This window comes from Bos taurus, chromosome 3, assembly GCF_002263795.3.
Source record: "Bos taurus isolate L1 Dominette 01449 registration number 42190680 breed Hereford chromosome 3, ARS-UCD2.0, whole genome shotgun sequence".
In the NCBI taxonomy this organism is placed as follows: domain Eukaryota; kingdom Metazoa; phylum Chordata; class Mammalia; order Artiodactyla; family Bovidae; genus Bos; species Bos taurus.
The window spans coordinates 95,140,314-95,164,215 of record NC_037330.1 but is presented as its reverse complement, the minus strand read 5'-3'; the positions used below and the strand labels follow the sequence as shown (position 1 = coordinate 95,164,215).

Here is a 23,902-nt window from a genome sequence, read left to right as displayed (position 1 = left end):
TTTTCACTATATTGATTCTTCTGATCCATGAACACGGTATATTTCTCCATCTATTTCTGTCCTCTTTGATTTCTTTCACCAGTGTTTTCTAGTTTTCTATATATAGGTCTTTAGTTTCTTTAGGTAGATATATTCCTAAGTATTTTATTCTTTTCATTGCAACGGTGAATGGAATTGTTTCCTTAATTTCTCTTTCTGTTTTCTCATTGTTAGTGTATAGGAATTCAAGGGATTTCTTTGTGTTGGTTTTATATCCTGCAACTTTACTATATTCATTGATTAGCTCTAGTAATTTTCTGGTGGAGTCTTTAGGGTTTTCTATGTAGAGGATCATGTCATCTGCAAACAGTGAGAGTTTTACTTCTTCTTTTCCAATCTGAATTCCTTTTATTTCTCCTGCTGCTCTGATTGCTGTGGCCAAAACTTCCAAAACTATGTTGAATAGTAGTGGTGAGAGTGGGCACCCTTGTCTTATTCCTGACTTTAGGGGAAATGCTTTCAATGTTTCACCATTGAGGATAATTTTTGCTGTGGGTTTGTTAGAGATAGCTTTTATTATGTTGAGGTATGGGGTTGCAAAGAGTCAGACACAACTGAGCGACTGAACTGAACTGAACTGATGTTCATTCTATTCCTGCTTTCTGGAGGATTTTTATCATAAATGGATGTTGAATTTTGTCAAAGGCTTTCTCTGCATCTATTGACATAATCATATGGTTTGTATTTTTCAATTTGTTAATGTGGTGTATTACATTGATTGATTTGTGGATATTGAAGAATCCTTGCATCCCTGGGATAAAGTCCACTTGGTCATGATGTATGATTTTTTTAAATATGTTGTTGGATTCTGTTTGCTAGAATTTTGTTGAGGGTTTTTGCATCTATGTTCATCAGTGATATTGGCCTGTAGTTTTCTTTTTTTGTGGCATCTTTGTCAGGTTTTGGTATTAGGGTGATGGCCTTGTAGAATGAGTTTGGAAGTTTACCTTCCTCTGCAATTTTCTGGAAGAGTTTGAGTAGGATAGGTGTTAGCTCTTCTCTAAATTTTTGGTAGAATTCACCTGTGAAGCCATCTGGACCTGGGCTTTTGTTTGCTGAAAGATTTCTGATTACAGTTTCAGTTTCCGTGCTTGTGATGGGTCTGTTAAGGTTTTCCATTTCTTCCTGGTTCAGTTTTGGAAAGAGTACTTTTCTATGAATTTGTCCATTTCTTCCAAGTTGTCCTTTTTATTGGCATAGAGTTGCTAATAGTAGTCTCTTGTATCCTTTGTATTTCTATGTTGTCTGTTGTGATCTCTCCATTTTCACTTCTAATTTTGTTGATGAGTCTGGCTAGTGGTTTGTCAATTTTGTTTATCTTATCAAAGAACCAGCTTTTGGCTTTGTTAATTTTTGCTATGGTCTCTTTTGTTTCTTTTGCATTTGTTTCTGCCCTAATTTTTAAGATTTCTTTCCTTCTACTAAACCTGGGGTTCTTTATTTCTTCCTTTTCAAGTTGCTTTAGGTGTAGAGATAGGTTATTTATTTTACTTTTTTCTTGTTTCTTGAGGTAAGCCTGTATTGCTATGAACCTTCCCCTTATCACTGCTTTTATAGTGTCCCATAGTTTTTGGATTGTTGTGTTTTCATTTTCATTCTTTTCTATGCATATTTGTATTTCTTTTTTGATTTCTTCTGTGATTTGTTGGTTATTCAGCAGTGTGTTGGTCAGCCTCTATATGTTGGAATTTTTAATAGTTTTTCTTCTGTAATTGACATCTAATCTTATTGCATTGTGGTCAGAAAAGATTCTTGGAATGATTTCATTTTTTTTTTTTAAATTTACCAAGGCTAGATTTATGGCCCAGGATGTGATCTATCCTGGAGAAGGTTCCATGTGCACTTGAGAAAAAGTTGAAGTTCATTTTTTTGATGTGAAATGTCCTATAGATATCAATTATGTCTAACCGATCCATTGTATCATTTAAAGTTTGTGTTTCCTTGCTAATTTTCTGTTTAATTGATCTATCCAGAGGTGTGAGTGGGGTATTACAATCTCCTACTATTATTGTATTACTGTTAACTTCCCCTTTCACACTTGTTAGCATTTGCCTTACATATTGCAGTGCTCCTATATTGGGTGCATATATATTAATAATTGTTATATCTTCTTCTTGGATTGATCCTTTGATCATTATGTAGTGTCCTTCTTTGTCTCTTTTTACAGCTTTTATTTCAAAGTCTATTTTATCTGATATGAGTATTGCCACTCCTGTTTTCTTTTGGTCTCCATTTGCATGAAATATCTTTTTCTAGCCCTTCACTTTCAATCTGTATGTATCCCTTGGTTTGAGGTGGGTCTCTTGTAGACAGCATATATAAGGGTCTCATTTTTGTGTCCATTCAGTGAATCTTTGTCTTTTGGTTGGGGCATTCAACCCATTTACATTTAAGGTAATTATTGATAAGTATGATCTTGTTGCCATTTGCTTTGTTGTCTTGGGTTCGAGTTAATACACCTTTTCTGTGTTTCCTATTTAGAGAAGATCATTTAGCATTTGCTGAAGAGCTGGTTTGGTGGTGCTGAATTCCCCTCAGTTTTTGCTTGTCTGTAAAGCTTTTGATTTCTCCTTCATATTTGAATGAGATCCTTGCTGGGTACAGTAATCTGGGTTTTAGTTTTTTCTCTTTCACCACTTTAAGTATGTCCTGCCATTCCCTTCTGGCCTGAAGAGTTTCTATTGAAAGATCAGCTGTTATCCTTATGGGAATCCCCTTGTATGTTATTTGTTCTTTTTCCCTTGCTGCTTTTAATATTTGTATTTGAGCTTCATTAATTTGATTAATATGTTTCTTGGGGTGTTTCACCTTGGGTTTACCCTGTTTGGGACTCTCTGGGTTTCTTGGACTTGGGTGGCTATTTCTTTCCCCATTTTAGGGAAGTTTTCAACTATTATCTCCTCAAGTATTTTCTCATGGCCTTTCTTTTTGTCTTCTTCTTCTGGGACTAATATGATTCGAATGTTGGGGCCTTTGACATTGTCCCAGAGGTCTCTGAGGTTGTCCTCATTTCTTTTCATCTTTTTTCTTTTTTCCTCTCTGCTTCATTTATTTCCACCATTCTTTCTTCCACCTCACTTATCCTATCTTTTGCCTCAGTTATTCTACTGTTGGTTCCCTCCAGAGTGTTTTTGATCTCATTATTAATGAATAATGTTATTGCATTATTCATTATCTCTTTTTTATTTCTTCTAGGTCTTTGTTAAACATTTCTTGCATCTTCTCAATCCTTGTCTCCAGACTATTTATCTGTAACTCCATTTTGTTTTCAAGATTTTGGATCATTTTTACTATCATTATTCTGAATTCTTTTTCAGGTAGACTCCCTATCTTGTCCTCTTTTGTTTGGTTTGGTGGGCATTTATCATGTTGTTTTACCTGCTGAATATTTATCTGCCCTTTCATCTTGTTTAGATTGCTGTGTTTGGGGTGGCCTTTCTGTAGGCTGGAAGTTTGTGGTTCCTTTTTCTTGTGGAAGTTCGTCCCTGTGGGTGGGGTTAGATGAGTGGCTTGTCAAGGTTTCCTGGTTAGGGCAGTTTGTGTCAGTGTTCTGGTGGGTGGTTCTGGATCTCTTCTCTCTGGAGTGCAATGAAGTGTCCAGTAGTGAGTTTTGAGGTATCTATGAGTTTGGTATGACTTTTGGCCATCTGTATTTTAATGCTTAGGGTTGTGTTCCTGCGTTGTTCAAGAATTAGTTCGGTATGTCTTGCTCTGAAACTTGTTGGCTTGTGGGTGGAGCTTGGTTTCAGTGTACGTATGGAGGCTTTTGGATGAGTTCTTGTTGATTAATGTTCCCTGGAGTCAGGAGTTTTCTGGTGTTCTCATGTTTTGGATTTAAGCCTCCTGCCTCTGGCTTTCAGTCTTATTCTTACAGTGGCCTCAAAACTTCTCCATCCATGCTGCACCAATGATAAAACATCTTTTGAAGACAATGGGCTGCCTTTCTGGGTGACTGGTGTCCTCCACCAGCATTCAGAAGTTGTTTTGTGGAATTTGCTCAGCGTTCAAATGATCTTTCAATGAATTTGGGTGAGAAAGTGGTCTCCCTGTCCTATTTATCTGCCATCTTAGGACAGCCTCCCCACCACTACCCCCCTGACTTCCCACCTTTATGATCTCCACACCAGTTTCCAATCCCGTACTCTTAATTCATCCCTCCTCCCTACCCCCTCAACTTTTCCCATTTGGTAGCCATAAGTTTGTTTCTATGTCTCTGAGTCTGATTCTGTTTTTGTTTTCACTATTTGATGGTGTGTTTTGATGAACAAAATATACTTTAACTTTTAATGTAAACTAATTTCTCAACCCTTTCCTTTATTATTTATTTCTTTCCCTACTGCAGAGTCATAAAGATACTCTTCTGTGTTGTCATCTAAGAGTTTTATACTCTGACTACATAGATCTTTAACCAATCTAGAATTTATTTCTCTGTTTGGTATAAATAGCAACCCAATTTCACTTTTTCTCTTATGTTTGCTCAACTGCCTAGTAGCACTTACCAATATTCTTTTGGGGTTTTGAGGGAAACTGTAGTGCAATTTTAGATCAATTTATAAAATCTTGCACATCTTATACTAGCTTTTTTTAAAGTTCATTTTTCATTGAAGTATAGTTGAATTATAGTGTTATATTTATTACTACTGTACATCAAAGTGACTCAGTTATACATATGTATGTGTGTGTGTGTGTATATACACATTCTTTTTCATATTCTTTTGCATTATCGTTTACCACAGGATACTGAGCATAGTTTCCTGTGCTATACAGTAGGACTTTGCTGTTTACCCATTCTGTATATACCAGTTTGCATCTGCTAATTCTAAACTCCCAGTCCAATCCTTTCCTGGCCTATACTAGTTTTTATTATTGGAAAACATTTTTTATGTTTTTATGATATGGTTTTTTTTTTTTTACTTATTGGCTAGAAATATTATATGGTTTTTAAGTAAAGTATTTTGGAATGGTTTTCAATTTATAGGAAAGTGACAGAAGTAATACAGTATAGAATTGTCTTGTACTTTACCTATTTCCCATGATGTTAAAAATATTTTTGCTGTTATATTTTTGTCAAAACTAAGAAACCAGTGTGATGGACATGAGTTTGAGTAGGCTCTGGGAGTTGGTGATGGACAGGGAAGCCTGGTGTGCTGCAGTCCATGGGGTCTCAAAGAGTTGGACACGACTGAGCAACTGAACTGAACTGAACTGAAGAAACCAACATTGATACATCACTAGTAACCAAGCTCCAGACTTTATTTCGGTTTCACCAGCTTTTACATGAATTTCCTTTTGCTCCTTCAAGACCTAATCCAGGATAACACACTGCATTTGTCTTTAATTTCTTCCACTCTGTGACTATATCTACATCTTTCCTTCTTTTTTTTTTAAATTTTATTTTATTTTTAAACTTTACAATATTGTATTAGTTTTGCCAAACATCAAAATGAATCCGCCACAGGTATACCCGTGCTCCCCATCCTGAAACCTCCTCCCTCCTCCCTCCCCATACCCTCCCTCTGGGTCATCCCAGTGCACCAGCCCCAAGCATCCAGTATTGTGCATTGAACCTGGACTGGCGACTCGTTTCATACATGATATTATACATGTTTCAATGCCTTTCTCCCAAATCTCCCCACCCTCTCCCTCTGAATAGCACTGTCGTGTATTTTGTACAGTGTTCCTTAATTTGGATTTATCTGATATTTTTCTCATTATTATACTAGAGTTATGGATTTGGGGGGGAAGAATACCACTGAAGTCAAATTTGATATGATTTTTAAAATATTTTATTGATGTATAATTACCTGCAATAGAATGCAAGACCTTAGGTGTTCCACTATTGTATATGCATTTAAACAACACTAAAAACAAGGTACGGAATATTTTTATCACCTGAAAAAGTTAGCATATGTCCCATTCCAGTCAGTTCTTCTAACCATTCCATGCAAGCACTTTCTCATTTTTATCAGCAAAGTTTAGTTTTAATCTTTGTCTGGATTTCATGCAAATGGAATTGTATAATATATACCTTTTACATATGGCTTTCACTTAATACAATTTTTTAGGATTCATCTATGTTAATTTATATGTTAAAACTTTGTTCTTTCTATTGGTAAGTAGTGTTCTATTGTACTTTGGCCACCTGATGCAAAGAGCTGATTCATTGAAAAAGACTCTTAGGCTGGACAAGATTGAAAGCAAAAGGAGAAAGGGGCAGCAGATGAAGGTTAGATAGCATCACTGACTCAGTGGACGTGAATTTGAGCAAACTATGGGAGACAGTGAAGGACAGGGGAGCCTGGTGTGCTGCAGTCAATCCATGGGGTCACAAAGAGTTGGACACAACTTAGCGACTGAACAACAATTCCATTGTATGATTATATAATAACATGTTTATGTATTCTTAGTGAGGGACATTTGAGTTTTTTCAGTTTTTGACTAGTATGAGTAAGGCTGCTGTAAATATTTGTGTACTTTTAGTAAAAACTTTTGGTATTTTTCTTGGAAAAATACCTGGCATGGAAATCAGTGTGGCTTGAGTAGTCATATATATATCCTTATAAGAAACTGCCAACAGCTTCCAAAGTGGTTATAACTTATTTCACTCCCATCAACAATAAGCAGATGTTCCAGTTTCTCCACATCCTTGTGAACATTTAGTGTTACTAGTGTTTTATTTTTAATTTTGCTATTTTAGCAGGTGTGGAATGGCATTTCCATATGCTATTAATCTATATTTTTCTGATAAGCAAAGATGTTGAGCACCTTTTCATGTGTTCATTAGCCAGTTGCATATTTGTTGTGTGTGACTTGCCAATTTAAGTTTTTGGTCATTTTTAAAGATTGATTTTGTTTGTTTGTTTTTTAAATAATGACTTCTAGGAGTTCTTAATACAATTTGGAATTAGTCTGTTATAAGATATATATGTTGTGAATTTTTTTTTCCAGATTGTAGCTTATCTGTTCATTTTTAAAATAGTATCAGTTGGTAGGCAGAAATTTTCAATGTTGATTGAGACTATGATTTTTTTCTTTTAAAAGACATTTGTATCTGTCTAATAAATATCTACCTTTCTAAGTTTGCAAAAATAGTCTATATTTGTCTTAGCTGTATAGTGTTGGTTTTATGTTTAGGTCTGTGAAGTACAGGTCAAGTTGCATATCCAATTGTTCCAGAAAATTTTGTTAAAAAGACGTTCTTTCCCCATTGAACTAATTAGCCACTTTGAATGAAAATCAATCTACTGTATATGTATTGGTTTATTTGTTGAACTCTATATTCTTTTTACAGAGCTATTTGTTCTTAAACAATATTCTTCTGTCTTGATTACTGTAGTGTTATGTCATGGAATCAAGTGTAGTAAATCCTTCAACTTTGTTTTTCTTTGTTCAAGAATATTTTGACTACTCTAGGTGTGTTGTTTTTCCATAAAATTTAGAAAGCAGCTTATTTAGTTCTTTAAAAAGTCCTGCTTGAATTTTTATTGGACTGGCATTGAATCTATAAGTCAACTTAGGAAGAATGGATAGATGGGAAAACAGTGGAAACAGTGTCAGACTTTATTTTTTGGGCTCCAAAATCACTGCAGATGGTGACTGCAGCCATGAAATTAAAAGACGCTTACTCCTTGGAAGGAAAGTTATAACCAACCTAGATAGCATATTCAAAAGCAGAGACATTACTTTGCCAACAAAGGTCCGTCTAGTTAAGGCTATGGTTTTTCCTGTGGTCATGTATGGATGTGAGAGTGTGCACTCTCACATCCATACATTGGACTGTGAAGAAGACTGAGCACCAAAGAATTGATGCTTTTGAACTGTGGTGTTGGAGAAGACTCTGAGAGTCCCTTGGACTGCAAGGAGATTGGAAGGAATGATGCTAAAGCTGAAACTCCAGTACTTTGGCCACCTCATGTGAAGAGTTGACTCATTGGAAGAGACTCTGATGCTGGAAGGGATTGGGGGCAGGAGGGGAAGGGAACAACAGAGGATGAGATGGCTGGATGGCATCACTGACTCGATGGACGTGGGTCTGAGTGAACTCTGGGAGTTGGTGATGGACAGGGAGGCCTGGCGTGCTGCGATTCATGGGGTCGCAAAGAGTCGGACACGACTGAGCAACTGAACTGAACTGAACTGAATATTATTGATTCTTCTAATCTATGAGGATATTATTCTTGTTGACTTCTTTAAAGTTATTAATTTGATTTATTGAGCTAATATTTTATTTTAGTTCATTGTTTTCAGTATAGAAGTCCTTCACATTTGTTTTAGAGTTATTTGTAAGTATCAGATGACGTCAGTTGCTCAGTTGTGTCCGACGCTTTGAGACCCCATGAATCGCAGCACGCCAGGCCTCCCTGTCCATCACCAACTCCCGGAGTTCACTCAGACTCACGTCCATCGAGACAGTGATGCCATCCAGCCATCTCATCCTCTGTCGTCCCTTTCTCCTCTTGCCCCCAATCCCTCCCAGCATCAGTCTTTTCCAATGAGTCAACTCTTCGCATGAGGTGGCCAAAGTACTGGAGTTTCAGCTTTAGCATCATTCCTTCCAAAGAAATCCCAGCGCTGATCTCCTTCAGAATGGACTGGTTGGACTCCCTGCAGTCCAGGGGACTCTCAAGAGTCTTCTCCAACACCACAGTTCAAAAGCATCAATTCTTTGGCACTCAGCCTTCTTCACAGTCCAACTCTCACATCCATACATGACCACAGGAAAAACCATAGCCTTAACTAGACGGACCTTTGTTGGCAAAGTAATGTCTCTGCTTTTGAATATGCTATCTAGGTTGGTCATAACTTTCCTTCCAAGGAGTAAGCGTCTTTTAATATCATGGCTGCAGTCACCATCTGTAGTGATTTTGGAGCCCAGAAAAACAAAGTCTGACACTGTTTCCACTGTTTCCCCATCTATTTCCCATGACGTGATGGGACCGGATGCCATGATCTTCGTTTTCTGAATGTTGAGCTTTAAGCCAACTTTTTCACTCTCCACTTTCACTTTCATTAAGAGGCTTTTTAGTTCCTCTTCACTTTCTGCCATAAGGGTGGTGTCATCTGCATATCTGAGGTTATTGCTATTTCTCCCGGCAATCTTGATTCCAGCTTGTGTTTCTTCCAGTCCAGTGTTTCTCATGATGTACTCTGCATATAAGTTAAATAAACAGGGTGACAATATACAGCCTTGACGAACTCCTTTTCTGTAAGTATAGGTATTTTTAATACAATTTTATTTATTTTTGGCTGCACTGGGTCTTCATTACTGTGTGGGCTTTTCTCTAGGTGTGGCAAGAGGGATTGCTGTTCATTGTGGTGCATGGGCTTTTCATTGCAGTGGCTTCTCTTCTTGTGGAGCACAGGCCCTAGGACACGTGGGCTTCAGTAGTTGAGGCACATAAGCTTAGTAATTGTGGTTCCCAGGCTGTAGAGCACAGGCTCAGTAGTTGTGGTGCACAGTGTTAGTTGCTCTGCAGCATATGAGATCTTCCCAGACGAGGGATCAAACCCATCTCTCCTGCTTTGGCAGGTGGATTCTTTACCACTGAGTCTCCAGAGAAGCCCTATTTATAGATATTTTTATGCTATGGTAAGTAGTATTGATTTAAATTTTTTATTTCCCTATTTTTGTTGTTAGCAAATATAAATACAATTGATTTGTTTTATCTTATTCTGAATTGAAAATCAAAAGTTGCAAAAAAATTAGAAAGATGCCTTATATATCCATCACCCACTTGCCCAATGACAACACCTTACATAAGTATACTTCATGAAAAGTATACTTTTAAGTATGCATTATCAAAACCAGGAAATTTAGATTGCAGACCTAACTCAAAGTTTACCAATTTTTGCATGTACTTACTCTTTGTTGCTTTTGCATATATTTCTATGACATTTTATCATATATATAGATTTGTATAACCACCATGACAGTCAACATACAGAACTGTTACATTGCCATGAAGAAACTCCTTCATACTAGCCTTTATTGTCACATCCTCCCTCCTTTTCCTTAACCTCTGATTCTGTCCTCCATCTCTCTAATTGCCTCATTTCTAGAATTTTATATAAATGGAATCCAATAGCTTTATGGCTTTTTGAGCTTGGGTTTTCATCACATAGCATAATGCCCTTAAGATCCCTCCATAGCATTGCATGTATCAATATTTTTTCTTTTTTAATTGCTGAGTAGTATAACATTGTGTGGGTATACCACAGTTTGCTTAACCATTTAACCACTGGGGAGTATTTGATTTGTTTCTAGTTATGAACTATTACAAGATAAGCATGCCATGATTGTTTGTGTACAGGCTTTTCTGAAAACATTAGTTTCAGTTCCTCTAGAATAAATTCCCAGGAATGCAGTTGCTGGATCATGCGGTAAGTGTGTGCTTTTTTTTTTTTTTTTTTGGCTGTGCTGGGTCTTTGTTGCTTTGCATGGGCTTTGTCTAGTTGCAGTGAGCTGAGGGTATTCTCTAGTTGCTGTGCATGGGCTTCTCACTGCAGTGGCTTCTCTTTGTAGCAGAGCACAGGATGTAGGGCGGGCAGGCTCAGTAGTTGTGGTGCACAGACTTAGTTGCCCTGTGGCATGTGGAATCTTCCCAGACCAGGGATCAAATCAAGTCCCCTGCATTGGCAGGCAGCTTCTCCACCTTTAGACCACCAAGGAAGTCCCAATATGTTTACTTTTAAAAGAAATTCCCAGACTGACTTGCAGATGGTAACATATTATATACCCACCAATAATGTGTAAGAGAATCATGTTTCCACATCCTCATTATCATTTGATACTTAGCAGCATTTTAAATGTTAGCCATTTAAATTTGTTTGTGTGTATGCCATTTCCTCAGTCATGTTCAACTCTTTGCAGCCCCATAGAGTATATCCTGCTGGGTTCCTCTGTCCATGGAATTTTCCAGTTAAGAACTCTGGAGTGGGTTGCCATTTCCTCCTCCAGGACATCTTCTTGACCCAGAGATCAAACCCATGTCTCCTGTGTATCCTGCATTACAGATGGGTTCTTTACTCACTGAGCCATCAGGGGAAGCCCATTTAAATATGTTTAGTGATTTTCATTTTTATTTCTTTAATGGGCAGTGATGTTGAACAGCTTTTCATATTTTTACTTGCCATCATGTATCTTCTTGGTGAAGTGTCTCTTCAGCTTTCTTGTGCATTTTCTAATTGGATTATCTTTCTGATTAATTTAGAGTGTGTATTCTGTATACAAGTCTCTTTTGTCAGACATGTGATTTACAAATATTTTCCCCCAGTTGATGATTGTGCTTTCATCTTGTCAACAGAGAAGTTTGCAAAGCATAAGATTTTATTTATCTATTTTCCCTTTTTGCTTTGTTTTTATTGAAGGATGGTTGAATTACAGTGCTGTTTCAATTACTGCTATACAGAAAGGTAATTTAGTTATATATATTTGTGTGTGTGTGTGTGTGCTCAGTCTCTCTGTACTCTCTGACTCTTTGAGACCGTGTGAACTGCATCCTGCCAAGCTTCTCTGTCCATGGAATTTTTCAGGCCAGAATACCAGAGTGGGTTACCATTTCCTACTCCAGGGGATCTTCCTAATCCGGGGATTGAACCCACATCTCTTTCATCTCCTGCATTGGCAGGTGGATTCTTTACTACTGCACCACCTAGGAAATCATAGCAAAATGATTTACTTATGCATATATACACATTCTTTTTAATATATTTTTTCCATTGTGGTTTATCATAGTATATTGAATATAGTTCTCTGTGCTATACAAGAAGACCTTGTTTATCTCTTCTATGTATGAAAGCTTACCTCTGCTAACTCCAACCTCCCATACCATCCCTCCCTCATAATTCCTCCCCTTTGACAACCACTAGTGTGTTCCGTATGTCTGTGGTTATGTTTTTGTTTCATAGGTTCACTTGTGTCATGTTTTAGATTCCACATAGAAATATTATCTTATAGTATTTGTCTTTCTCTTTCTGACTTGCTTCACTCAGTATGATAATCTCTAGTTGCATCCATGTTGTTGCAGATGGTATTATTTCATTATTTTTATGACTGAGTAGTATTCCATTGTATGTATGTACCATGGCATCTTTATCCATTCATCTGTCATTGGACATTTAAGTTGTTTTCATATTTTGACTGTTGTGAATAGTGCTGCTATGAACATAGGGGTGTATATAATTTTTTGAACCATAGTTTTGTCTGAATATATGCCCAGGAGTGTGATTGCTGGATCATATGGTAATTCTCTTTTAGTTTTTTGAGAAACTTTCATACTGTTTTCTACAGTGGTTGTACCAACTCACATCCCCACCAACAGTGTAGTGGAGGGTTACCTTTTCTCTATATCCTCTCCAGCATGTTATTGTAGACTTTTTAATGATGGCCTTTCTGATTGGTGTGAGATGGTACCTCACTGTAGTTGATTTGCATTTCTCTAATATTAGCAATGTTGAGCATCTTTTCATGTGCCTACTAGCCACCTTTATTTTTTCTTTGGTCAAATGTCTGTTTAGGCCTTCTACTCATTTTTAAATTGGGTTGTTTGCCTTTTTGTTGTTGAGTTATACATTTTTCATTTTTGGATCATGCCTGTAGTGTCATAACCAAGAACTCTTAGCCTAACCCTAGGTCACAAAAATTTGCTTCTAAATTTTCTTCTAAAAGTTTCTTAGCTTTAGGCTGTTTTGTTTTATATTTAACAGCTTTACTGGTATAGTTCACATAATGTATAATTTGCCTTTTTAAAGTGTATACTTCAGAAATTTTTAGATATTCACAGAGTTGTAGAACAGCCTTCACAATCAATTTAAAATACTTTTATCACCTCTAAAAGAAACCCCATACCCTTAGCAATCACTGACCCTCCATTTTCCTCCAATCCTCCTAGACCTAGACAAATACTAGTCTACTTTCTATATTTATAGATTTGTCTGTTCTGGAATTTCTTATAAATATGCAATATATGGTCTCTTGTATCGACCTTTTCATTTGGCATAATGTTTTCAAAGTCCATCCTTGTTATTACATATATCAGTATTTCATTCTTTTTCATGGCTGAATAATATTCCATTGTATGACTATATCATATTTTGTTTATCTGTTTATCAGTTGAAAGATGTTTGAGTTGTTTATACTAGATTGGTGAAAAAGTAGTTGTAGTTTCAGATGTGAATTTTAAATCATTATAACTAGGCTCAAACAGCTCTTTATTAATCAAAATAAGAACCATTAAAATCAACACATTTTTGCCAATGAGAGATAAGTTTGTTTATTCCTGTCTTGCAAAAATCCATGCTTTGGGATTCAACAAACTTGAAAAGTATTTTCTGCCTCCTGCTGGTTGTGGAAGCATTTTTCCCTGCAAAAAGTCATCAAGATGCTTGAAGAAGTGGTAATCAGTTAGCAAGAGATCAGGTGAATGTGGCGGATGAGGCAAACCTTTGTAGCCCAATTCATTCTAATTTTTTTGGTGGGGGGGGGGGGAGGTTTACTGACAGAGAAATCTTTATTAAATCTTTAAAAATGATATTATTCAAGACACACAAAAGGGAAATGAGTGATGAGAAAAGAAAGTACTATTACAAAAGTAGTCCCAGGATATTAGGTTTATCACAAAATTCTTTCCATGAGTTAGTTAATCTTTTCCATTTTTGTTTCAAGGAGGATATTTGACCCCTTGGAATTAAGAGTCTTCTCCTACTTTAACCAAATTACTAGAGCCAATGAATATTCAAGTGAAATCTTATCCAAATTCAGGGCTCCCCTAACCACAGAGGACCCTCTGCCTGAGTATTGTTCCTGAAACTCACACAGAAGCACAGAATGGAGGCCAAGTTTTTTGCAAGAGATGCAGTAAGTTTTCCAAGGAGATGGTTGATCCCAGAAAACACACAGCTACTTTTGAAGCATTGGTTATATGATATGCAGATGGATGTTATTGTGGAGAAGAATTGGTTCCTTTTTTGGTGACCAGTGCTGACTGTAGTTAGTTAGTTAGTTCAGTCACTCAGGCATATACAACTCTTTGCGAGCCCATGGGCTACAGCACACCAGGCCTCCCTGTCTATCACCAACTCCCGGAGTTTACTCAAACTCATTGTCCATTGAGTTGGTGATGCCATCCAGCCATCTCATCCTCTGTCGAACCCTTCTCCTCCTACCCTCAATCTTTCCAAGCATCAGGGTCTTTTCAAATGAGTCCGTTCTTCACATCAGGTGCCCAAAGTATTGGAGTTTCAGCTTCATCATCAGTCCTTCCAATGAACATTCAGGACTGATTTCCTTCAGAATGGACTGGGTGGATCTCCTTGCAGTCCAAGGGACTCTCAAGAGTCTTCTCCAACACCATAGTTCAAAAGCATCAATTCTTCGGCACTCAGCTTTCTTAATCATCCAACTCTCACATCCATACATGACTACTAGAAAAACCATAGCTTTGACTAGACAGACCTTTGTTGGCAAAGTAATGTCTCTGCTTTTTAATATGCTGTCTAGGTTGGTCATAACTTTTCTTCCAAGGAGCAAGCGTCTTTTAACTTCATGACTACAGTCACCATCTGTAGTGATTTTGGAGCCAAAAAAAACCTAAAGTCTCTCGCTATTCCCATTATTTTCCCCATCTATTTGCCATGAAGTGATGGGACCAGATGCCATGATCTTAGTTTTCTGGATGTTGAGTTTTAAGCCAACCTTTTCACTCTCCTCTTTCACTTTCATCAAGAGGCTCTTTAGTTCTTCTTCACTTTATGCCATAAAGGTGGTGTCATCTGCATATCTGGGGTTATTGATATTTCTCCTGGCAATCTTGATTCCAGCTTGTGCTTCATCCAGCCCAGCATTTCTCATGATGTACTCTGCATATAAGCTAAATAAGCAGGGTGATAATATGCAGCCTTGACATACTCCTTTTCCTATTTGGAACCAGTATGTTGTCCCACATCCAGTTCTAATTGTTGCTTCCTGACCTGCGTACAGATTTATCAAGAGGCAGGTCAGGTGGTCTGGTTTTCCCGTCTCTTTAAGAATTTTCCACCATTTGTTGTGATCCACAATCAAAGGTTTTGGCATAGTCAATAAAGCAGAAATAGATGTTTTTCTGGAACTCTCTTGCTTTTTTGATGATCCAGCAGATGTTGGCAATTTGATCTCTGGTTGCTCTGCCTTTTCTAAAACCAACTTGAACATCTGGAAGTTCATGATTCACATACTATTGAAGCCTGGCTTGGAGAATTTTGAGCATTAGTTTGCTAGCATGTGAGATGAGTGCAATTGTGTGGTAGTTTGAATGATCTTTGGCATTGCCTTTCTGTGGGATTGGCATGAAAGCTGACCTTTTCCAGTCCTGTGGCCACTGCTGAGTTTTCCAAATTTGCTGACATATTGAGTGCAGCACTTTCACAACATCATTTTTTAGGATTTGAAATAGCTCAACTGGAATTCTGTCACCTCCACTAGCTTTGTTCATAGTGATGCTTCCTAATGCCCACTTGACTTCACATTTCAGGATGTCTGGCTCTAGGTGAGTGATCACACCACTGTAATTATCTGGGTCATGAAGATCTTTTTTATATAGCTCTTCTGCATATTCTTGCCACATCTTCTTAATATCTTCTGCTTCTGTTAGGTCCATACCATTTCTGTCCTTTATTGAGCCCATCTTTGCATGAAATGTTCCCTTGGTATCTCTAATTTTCTTGAGGAGACCTCTAGTCTGTCCCAATCTATTGTTTTTCTCTATTTCTTTGCACTGATCACTGAGGAAGGCTTACTTATCTCTCCTTGCTGTTCTTTGGAACTCTGCATTCAAATGGGTATATCTTTCCTTTTCTCCTTTGCTTTTTGCTTCTGTTCTTTTCATAGCTATTTGTAATGCCTCCTCAGACAGCCATTTTTGCTTAGATAAAGAAGATAATTGTGACTTCCTTCAAAAGGTCCCATGCTTGCACTACTACATTCAGTGCCCCTAACCCTGCAGCAGGCCACCACCGGCTCACGCCTCCACCAGAGACTCCTAGACACTCATGGGCAAGTCTGAGTCAGTCTCTTGTGGGGTCACTGCTCCTTTTTCCTTGGTCCTGGTATGCACAAGGTTCTGTTTGTTCCCTTCAAGAATCTATTTCCCCAGTCCTGTGTAAGTTCTGGCAGCTCTATGGTGGGGTTAATGCTGACCTCCTCCAAGAGGGCTTATGCCATACCCAAGTCTGCTGGACCCAGAGTCCCTGCCTGTGTGGCAGTCTACTGCTGACCCATACCTCCACAGGAGACACTCAAACACAGTTCTGTCTCAGTCTCTGGAGTCTCTGGATCCTGGTGGGCACAAGGTTTGTTTGAGCCCTCTGAGCATCTCTGGCAGGTATGGGTTTTGACTCTAAATGCAATTTTGCCCCTCCTACCATCTTGCTGGGGCTTCTCCTTTGCCTTGGACATGGGACATCTCCTCAAAGTTGCTCCACTTTTTTTGTTGTTGTTGTTGTTAACCAGTGCCAGCTGTAGGCTTTGCAGTTTTCAGTGCATCTAATTGATCTGTCTCTTGGACTGCAAGGAGATCAAACCAGTCAATCCTAAAGGAAATCAGCCCTGAATGTTCATTGGAAGGACTGATGCTAAAGCTGAAACTCCAATAATTTGGCCACCTGATGACTAGAGATCTCCTAAGAAAATTATAGATATCAAGGGAACATTTCATGCAAAGACGGGCTCGATAAAGGACAGAAATGGTATGGACCTAACAGAAGCAGAAGATATTAAGAAAAGGTGGCAAGAATACACAGAAGAACTGTACAAAAAAGATCTTCATGACCCAGATAATCACGATGGTGTGATCACTCACCTAGAGCCAGACATCCTGGAATGTGAAGTCAAGTGGGCCTTAGGAAGCATCACTATGGACAAAGCTAGTGGAAGTGATGGAATTCCAGTTGAGCTATTTCAAATCCTAAAAGATGATGCTGTGAAAGTGCTGCACTCAATATGCCAGCAAATTTGGAAAACTCAGCAGTGGCCACAGGACTGGAAAAGGTCAGTTTTCATTCCAATCCCAAAGAAAGGCAATGCCAAAGAATGCTCAAACTACCACACAATTGCACTCATCTCACACGCTAGTAAAGTAATGCTCAAAATTCTCCAAGCCAGGCTTAAGCAATATATAAACCATGAACTTCCAGATGTTCAAGCTAGATTTAGAAAAGGCACAGGAACCAGAGATCAAATTGCCAACATTTGCTGGATCATCGAAAAAGCAAGAGAGTGCCAGAAAAACATCTATTTCTGCTTTATTGTCAGTATAGATTCATGGATTTCTATTTTATTTAGCAGATTACAATCCATCACTATCATTAATTTGTTGCTCAAATTTTCCTAAACTTAACCGGTGAGCCACTTGTTCAAGATTATTCCTCTGTCTTTTTTATATATCCCCATCATTTTTTGAGTCTTTACTTACTTCTGATCTAGCATATCATTTTTGAAAGAATACTCATTTTACTAACATCTATATATCCTTATATATTTAAATATTTCCTTACTCTTAGAATTTTACATTGTAGACTTTAAAAATGCTAAACTGTGTTGTGATGAAAATTCTGGTAACTGGGTATTAATGTAAATCCAAAATTATTTACCTGGCATAATAATTTTCTAGAAGAGGATTTGTTAAATTGCCCTCTAGAAAAATTATACCTATTAATATCAGTCAGTTCAGTCACTCAGCTTATCTGACTCTTTGCGACCCCATGGACAGCAGTGCACCAGGCTTCCCTGTGCATCACCAACTCCTGGAGCTTGCTCAAACTCTTGTCCATTGAGTCAGTGATGCCATCCAACCATCTCATCCTCTATGGTCCCCTTCTCCTCCTGCTTTCAATCTTTCCCAGCATCAGGGTCTTTTCCAATGAGTCAGTTCTTCGCATCAGGTGCCCAAAGTATTGGAGTTTCAGCTTCATCGTCAGTCCTTCCAATGAATATTCAGGACTGATTTCCTTTAGGATGGACTGGTTGGATCTCCTTGTGGTCCAAGGGACTCTCGAGAGTCTTCTCCAAAACCACAGTTCAAGACCATCAGTTCTTCAGTGCTCAGCTTTCTTTATCATCCAACTCTCGCATCCATACATGACTACTGGAAAAACCATAGCTTTGACTAGACAGACCTTTGTTGGAAAAGTAATGTCTCTGCTTTTGAATATACTGTCTAGGTTGGTCATAACTTTTCTTAAGGAGCAAGCGTCTTTTAATTTCATAGCTGCAGTCACCATCAGCAGTGATTTAGGAGCCCCCCAAAATAAAGTCTGCCACTGTTTCCACCTATTCCCCATCTATTTACCATGAAGTGATGGGACCAGATGCCATAATCCTAGTTTTCTGAATGTTGAGCTTTAAGCCAACTTTTTTACTCTTTTCTTTCAGTTTCATCAAGAGGCTCTTTAGTTCTTCACTTTCTGCTGTAAGGGTGATGTCATCTGCATATCTGAGCTTATTGATATCTCTCCTGGCAATCTTGATCCCAACTTGTGCTTCATCCAGCCTGGCATGTCTCATGATATACTCTGCATATAAGTTAAATAAGCAGGGTGACAGTATACAGTCCTGATGTACTTCTTTCCCTATTTGGGACCAGTCTGTTGTTCCATGTTCATTTCTAACTGTTGCTTCTTGACCTGCATACAGATTTCTCAAGAGACAGGTAAGGTGGTCTGGTATTCCCATCTCTTTAAGAGTTTTCCACAGTTTATTGTGATCCACACAGTCAAAGGCTTTGGCATAGTCAATAAAGCAGAAGTAGATGTTTTTCTGGAACTCTCTTGCTTTTTTGATGATCCAACAGATGTTAGAAATTTGATCTCTGGTTCCTCTGCCTTTTCTAAATCTAGCTTGAACATCTGGAAGTTCACAGTTCACATACTGCTGAAGCCTGGCTTGGAGAATTTTGAGCATTACTTTACTAGCGTGTGAGATGAGTACAATTGTGCAGTAGTTTAAACTTTCTTTAGCATTGTCTTTCTTTGGGATTGAAATGAAAACTGACCTTTTCCAGTCCTGTGGCTACTGCTGAGCTTTCCAAATTTGCTGACATATTGAGTGCAACACTTTCACAGCATCATCTTTTAGGATTTGAAATAGCTCAACTGGAATTCCATCACCTCCACTAGCTTTGTTCATATTGATGCTTCCTAATGCCCACTTGACTGCATTTCAGGATATCTGGCTCTAGGTGAGTGATCACACCATTGTGATTATCTGGGTCATGAAGATCTTTTTTCTACAGTTCTTTTGTGTATTCTTGTCAGCTCTTCTTAATATCTTCTGCTTCTGTTAGGTCCGTACCATTTCTGTCCTTTATGGAGCCCATCTTTGCATGAAATTTTCCCTTGGTATCTCTAATTTTTTAAAAGATATCTCTAGTCTTTCCCATTCTATTGTTTTTTATCTCTCCATGCTATTCTTTGGAACTCTGCATTCAAATGTGTGTATTTTTCTTTTTCTCCTTTGCCTTTCACTTCTTTTCTTTTCTCAACTATTTGTAAGACCCTCTCACACAACAAATTTGCCTTTTTGCATTTCTTTTTCTGGGGGATGATCTTGAGCCCTGCCTCCTGTACAGTGTCATGAACCTTCATCCATAGTTCTTCAGGCACTCTGTCTGTCAGATCTAATCCCTTGAGTCTATTTGTCACTTCCACTGTATAATTGTAAGGGATTTGATTTAAGTCATACCTGAATGGTCTAGTGGTTTATATATTTATATATAGAGAAATATATAAGAATGCCCATTTTGTCATTCCCTAGTTTGGGTAGAATTTTAATAAGTCTAGGACCTTACTCTATTGTTCCCATACCAAGAGTATCAGCATTACCTGGGAACCTGTTAGAAATCCAGAATCTCAGACCCCACCCCAGACCTGTTGAGTTAGAATCTATATTATAACAAGTTCCCCCAGGTAATACATAGGCACATGAAAGTCTGAAAAGCAGTTTCAAATATAATTTATATGTTGTTCAGTCATCAGTCATATCCAACTCTTTGCAACCCCATGGACTGTAGACCACAAGGCTCCTCTCTCCATGGAAATCTCCAGACAAGAATACTGGAGTGGGTTGACATTTACTTCTCCAGGGGATCTTCTCCACCCAGGGATCAAGCCCTTGTATCCTGCATTAGCAGATTGATTCTTTACCACTGAGCCACCAGGGAAGCCCGTGTGTAGGCAGGAGCATAGAATAGCCCAGAACTTGATTCCAGAACTTCTTAGATTAAACTGCAGGCCCGTGTGGGAAAATTGACTTGATCCTAGATCCAGGCAAGGTAAGTCAGGAGCCTATACTGACATTTGTATTAATAAACGGTAAAAATGATCAAAAAGTAAAGTAGACTCCAAAAAAAGTGCTTATGTGTTATCCCATCTATATGTATATTCCATGTGTGTGTGTGTGTATCTCCTAATCAAGCCTTTTTGGCAAACAGAACACTGAAGATCAGCACAGAGTACCAACACTGTTCCCCTGTAACACGAGACAGTCTTGTCTCTCTGTCTTCACCCACTGCATACCAAACACTCTGTGCATTAGCTCATCATTTATCTAGTAGTCTAAGGAAAAACTGAATCAGATCGCTTATGGAGTGGTTTACAATAGATACTCGTAATCCCTACTGCCTGATAATCTGTTTTAGTGGTCTGATATTATGTCTAAGAAACAGCATTTTTAATAAACACACTGGATGATTCTGATACCCTAAGTTTGAGAACTACTACACCACTACACTTTCCAGAACATATCTGAAATGTGTTGTTTTATCAGATGTTTTATTGGCTTCAAAATAATAGCATTTTTATAAAAGCTTTCAGCCAGAATTTACTTTTTTGTTGTTATTAGTTAATGGATGAGTAAGTCTAGGAATTGTAATTACTTTTTTTTGTCATCACTAGTTCTAACCAAGCAACTCTAAGTTGGTGAGAATAGAGAGAAATAATCCTGTTGAACTCTATTTCACCCTTCATTCCCTATCCTGGAGACTGCCTTCTTGAGCCAATTCACATTCTTTTCGGATGATACCTCAACACATTTTCTTTCCTGTCAATATAGTTTGGTGAGATAAATTCATATCATGGAAAAAATATGATTTTATCAAAATTTTGTTATGATATTAACATATATTATCACATAAGTATATATCAAGTAATTATTTAAAAACTATTTTTAAAATACAAATAATATTTTTTATGTAGGAGGAGCAAAGAAAAAAGGAAACAGCTTGTATAAAAGGTACTTTTTCTCAACAGTTTATTAGAATAAGTCATAATCAACTTTTAGCAATTCACATTTTAAAGAATTGAGAGGCTATCTTAAATATATACTAGATATCTAAATATTTTTAAAATCATGAAAACTCAAGGGAAATATCTATTTATTAGTATATGAATGAGCATTTTTTTAGAAAACAAAATTTGCAATGTCCTATCTTAAAATGTGAAATTTTAATTTTTTTTTTTTGTCCCTTATTTATACCCAAAGGTATCAGAGTCAGTGCCATAGAGACATGATGGAGAGTCAAAAGCATGAGCATTTTGTAACCCTTTAGATATTGACTTAGTACCTCAAAGCCTTACTGTCCTACATAAGTTTAGAAATGCAGAATATAGAATGTAATAAGGTATTTAAAACAGCTTTAAAATTAATGTTACATATTCACATCAAAACTATGTAAAATATCATAAAAGATGTTGTTTTAAGATATTTTGTAAATGTGATATTTTCTAAAACTTAACATTTTATTTGCAACTGTACAGCATAAATAATGTAATGGCAGAAGCATGGGACTTACAGTAACACAGATCTAGAACAAAGTCCGTTTTGTATCTGGTTTTGGTGACTCATTTCTCTAAGTCTCAGTCTCAGTAATATCTTTTGTGAAAAAGGTTGATAACTACCTTGAGTAGTAATTGAAAGATTGAAAGGATAAATGAGATCTGGAAGTATATCAAACTGCTGTGCAAATTCTAAGGCATTATATATGAATGTTAATTTAGTTGTTACTTTAATTGGTATAAAGCCAGTTTGGTCCCATGGTGGACAAACATTTTGTAATTTAGCTGCTTTGACCCTATGAACTATAGGCTTCAAGGCTCCTCTGTCCATGGAATTCTCCAGGCAAGAATACTGAAGTGGATAGTCATTCCCTTCTCCAGGGGATCTTCCCCACCCAGGGATCAAACCCGAGTCTCCCATATTGCAGGCGGATTCTTTACCATCTGAGCCACAGGGAAGCCCCAATTTATCTGCTTAAGGAGATATTTTAAAATTTATTTTTTTCTCTTACTTTTCTTTTTTTAATTGAAAGATAATTGCTTTACAGAATTTTGTTGTTTTCTGTCAAACCTCAACATGAATCAGCCATAGCTATACATATATCCCCTCCCTTTTGAACCTCCCTGCCATCTCCCTCCACATCCCACCCCTCTAGTTGATACAAAGCCTCTGTTTGAGTTTCCTGAGCCACAATTTATTTTTTAAATAAGATAATATTTAGCCCTAAATAGTTAAACTATCTGCCATCTCTGATTTTAAGGGACATTCCAGAACTGAGCTTTCTAGCCTGTTTAGAATCTTCTTCTGTTAAGACAGGTCAATTTTATTTAGAATAGATTTTTCTACTCTGGTCTATCATGAAAATATTGCTGATTCCCCATTAAATATTTAACATTGTGTAGATATTGATAGCAACTTAGAATTTTCACTGTTGCATTATTCTGTTCCTAAAAACCCTAAAAAGAGTTTGAATTTTAGAAAGTAACATTATCCTTATATTAAGATTTGTCTCATGAATATGCAATATTCATAGTAAATCTGTTTTGTTTTGTTTTGTTTTACAGCAAATAATGGTTATTCTAAAGATGATTTCTGCCTTGCAACAAAAAAAGTCATTTGTGACCCCTCAGAGTCTAGCTCGGCAACAAATCCCAGCAGTGTTACCTTAAGCTTATCAACATTACCATCTGATTTTTATTACAGCCAAAGTGTAGAAATAGCTGATGACTGGTATTCTGATGATTCTCAAATGAAAAAGAGCCCTTCGATGCCTTTTCTCGGGGAGCCTCTAATGGAAAAAGTATTTTCATACTTGACAACCATTCCATTAGAACAATGTACTGAAAATGTACTAAATATGACACTTCGTGATGATCAAAAAGATGATAACCTTAAGGAAATATTTACGCAAAGAAATACAGAGGTTGAAATACAAAACCTTCAACATAATACTGAATGACTTTTTTCTTTTGAAACTTTGTGTACCCTGAAATCATGTAAAGTTAAAACTGAATTACCAGCTTCTGAGTCTCTTAACATGTCCATGCTAATATTATTTCTTTTGTTCTTTACCATAGAGTGGTCCTACTTCCCTTTCCAATTATTTGTAGAAACAAAATTACAGGAAGAAGTACAGTGATATCATAAACATTAAGTTTAACTCCTTGTATCTCATCAAAGGATATAATAGATAATACAAATGTATTTTAACACATAGGAGAATACTTTAAGAAATCCTCAGCACAGATACATTTTAAATAAAGCATTTGCAGCATTTCTTTATACCTCTGACATATTCAGTTTTATTTCAGTGTGGGTAAGACTGGGCAGAATACTTCCATCAGCTATTCTGATTTTTAAATACATAAATCACCTACCATTTAAATCTTATTACGCCATGATTTTCATAAGCAATATAACTTTGCTCCTCTAGGGGAGCCTGGAACACTGAAAAATACAGAAAATAATTTTCTTTGCCCTATCCTATGTCTGTTTCTCAGAATGACCCTCTGACCCTTACCCCACTATGATGAAGATATAAGCAGTTATGTTCATAAGTAC

At 37.3% G+C, this 23,902-nt stretch overlaps 1 protein-coding gene across 3 annotated transcripts in view; it reads left to right on the top strand.

Annotated features, from left to right (window-relative positions):
• Positions 1-23,625, top strand: part of C3H1orf185 (chromosome 3 C1orf185 homolog) — a 45,635-nt gene extending 22,010 nt beyond the window's left edge. The window contains exons 4-5 of one of the 3 annotated variants that reach the window (XM_059884909.1): positions 21,262-21,298; positions 22,906-23,625. In XM_059884909.1, the coding sequence (XP_059740892.1) occupies positions 21,262-21,298; positions 22,906-23,300 (432 nt within the window). In that variant the 3' untranslated portion in view covers positions 23,301-23,625. 3 annotated transcript variants of the gene reach the window in all.
• Positions 23,626-23,902: the final 277 nt, after the last annotated feature.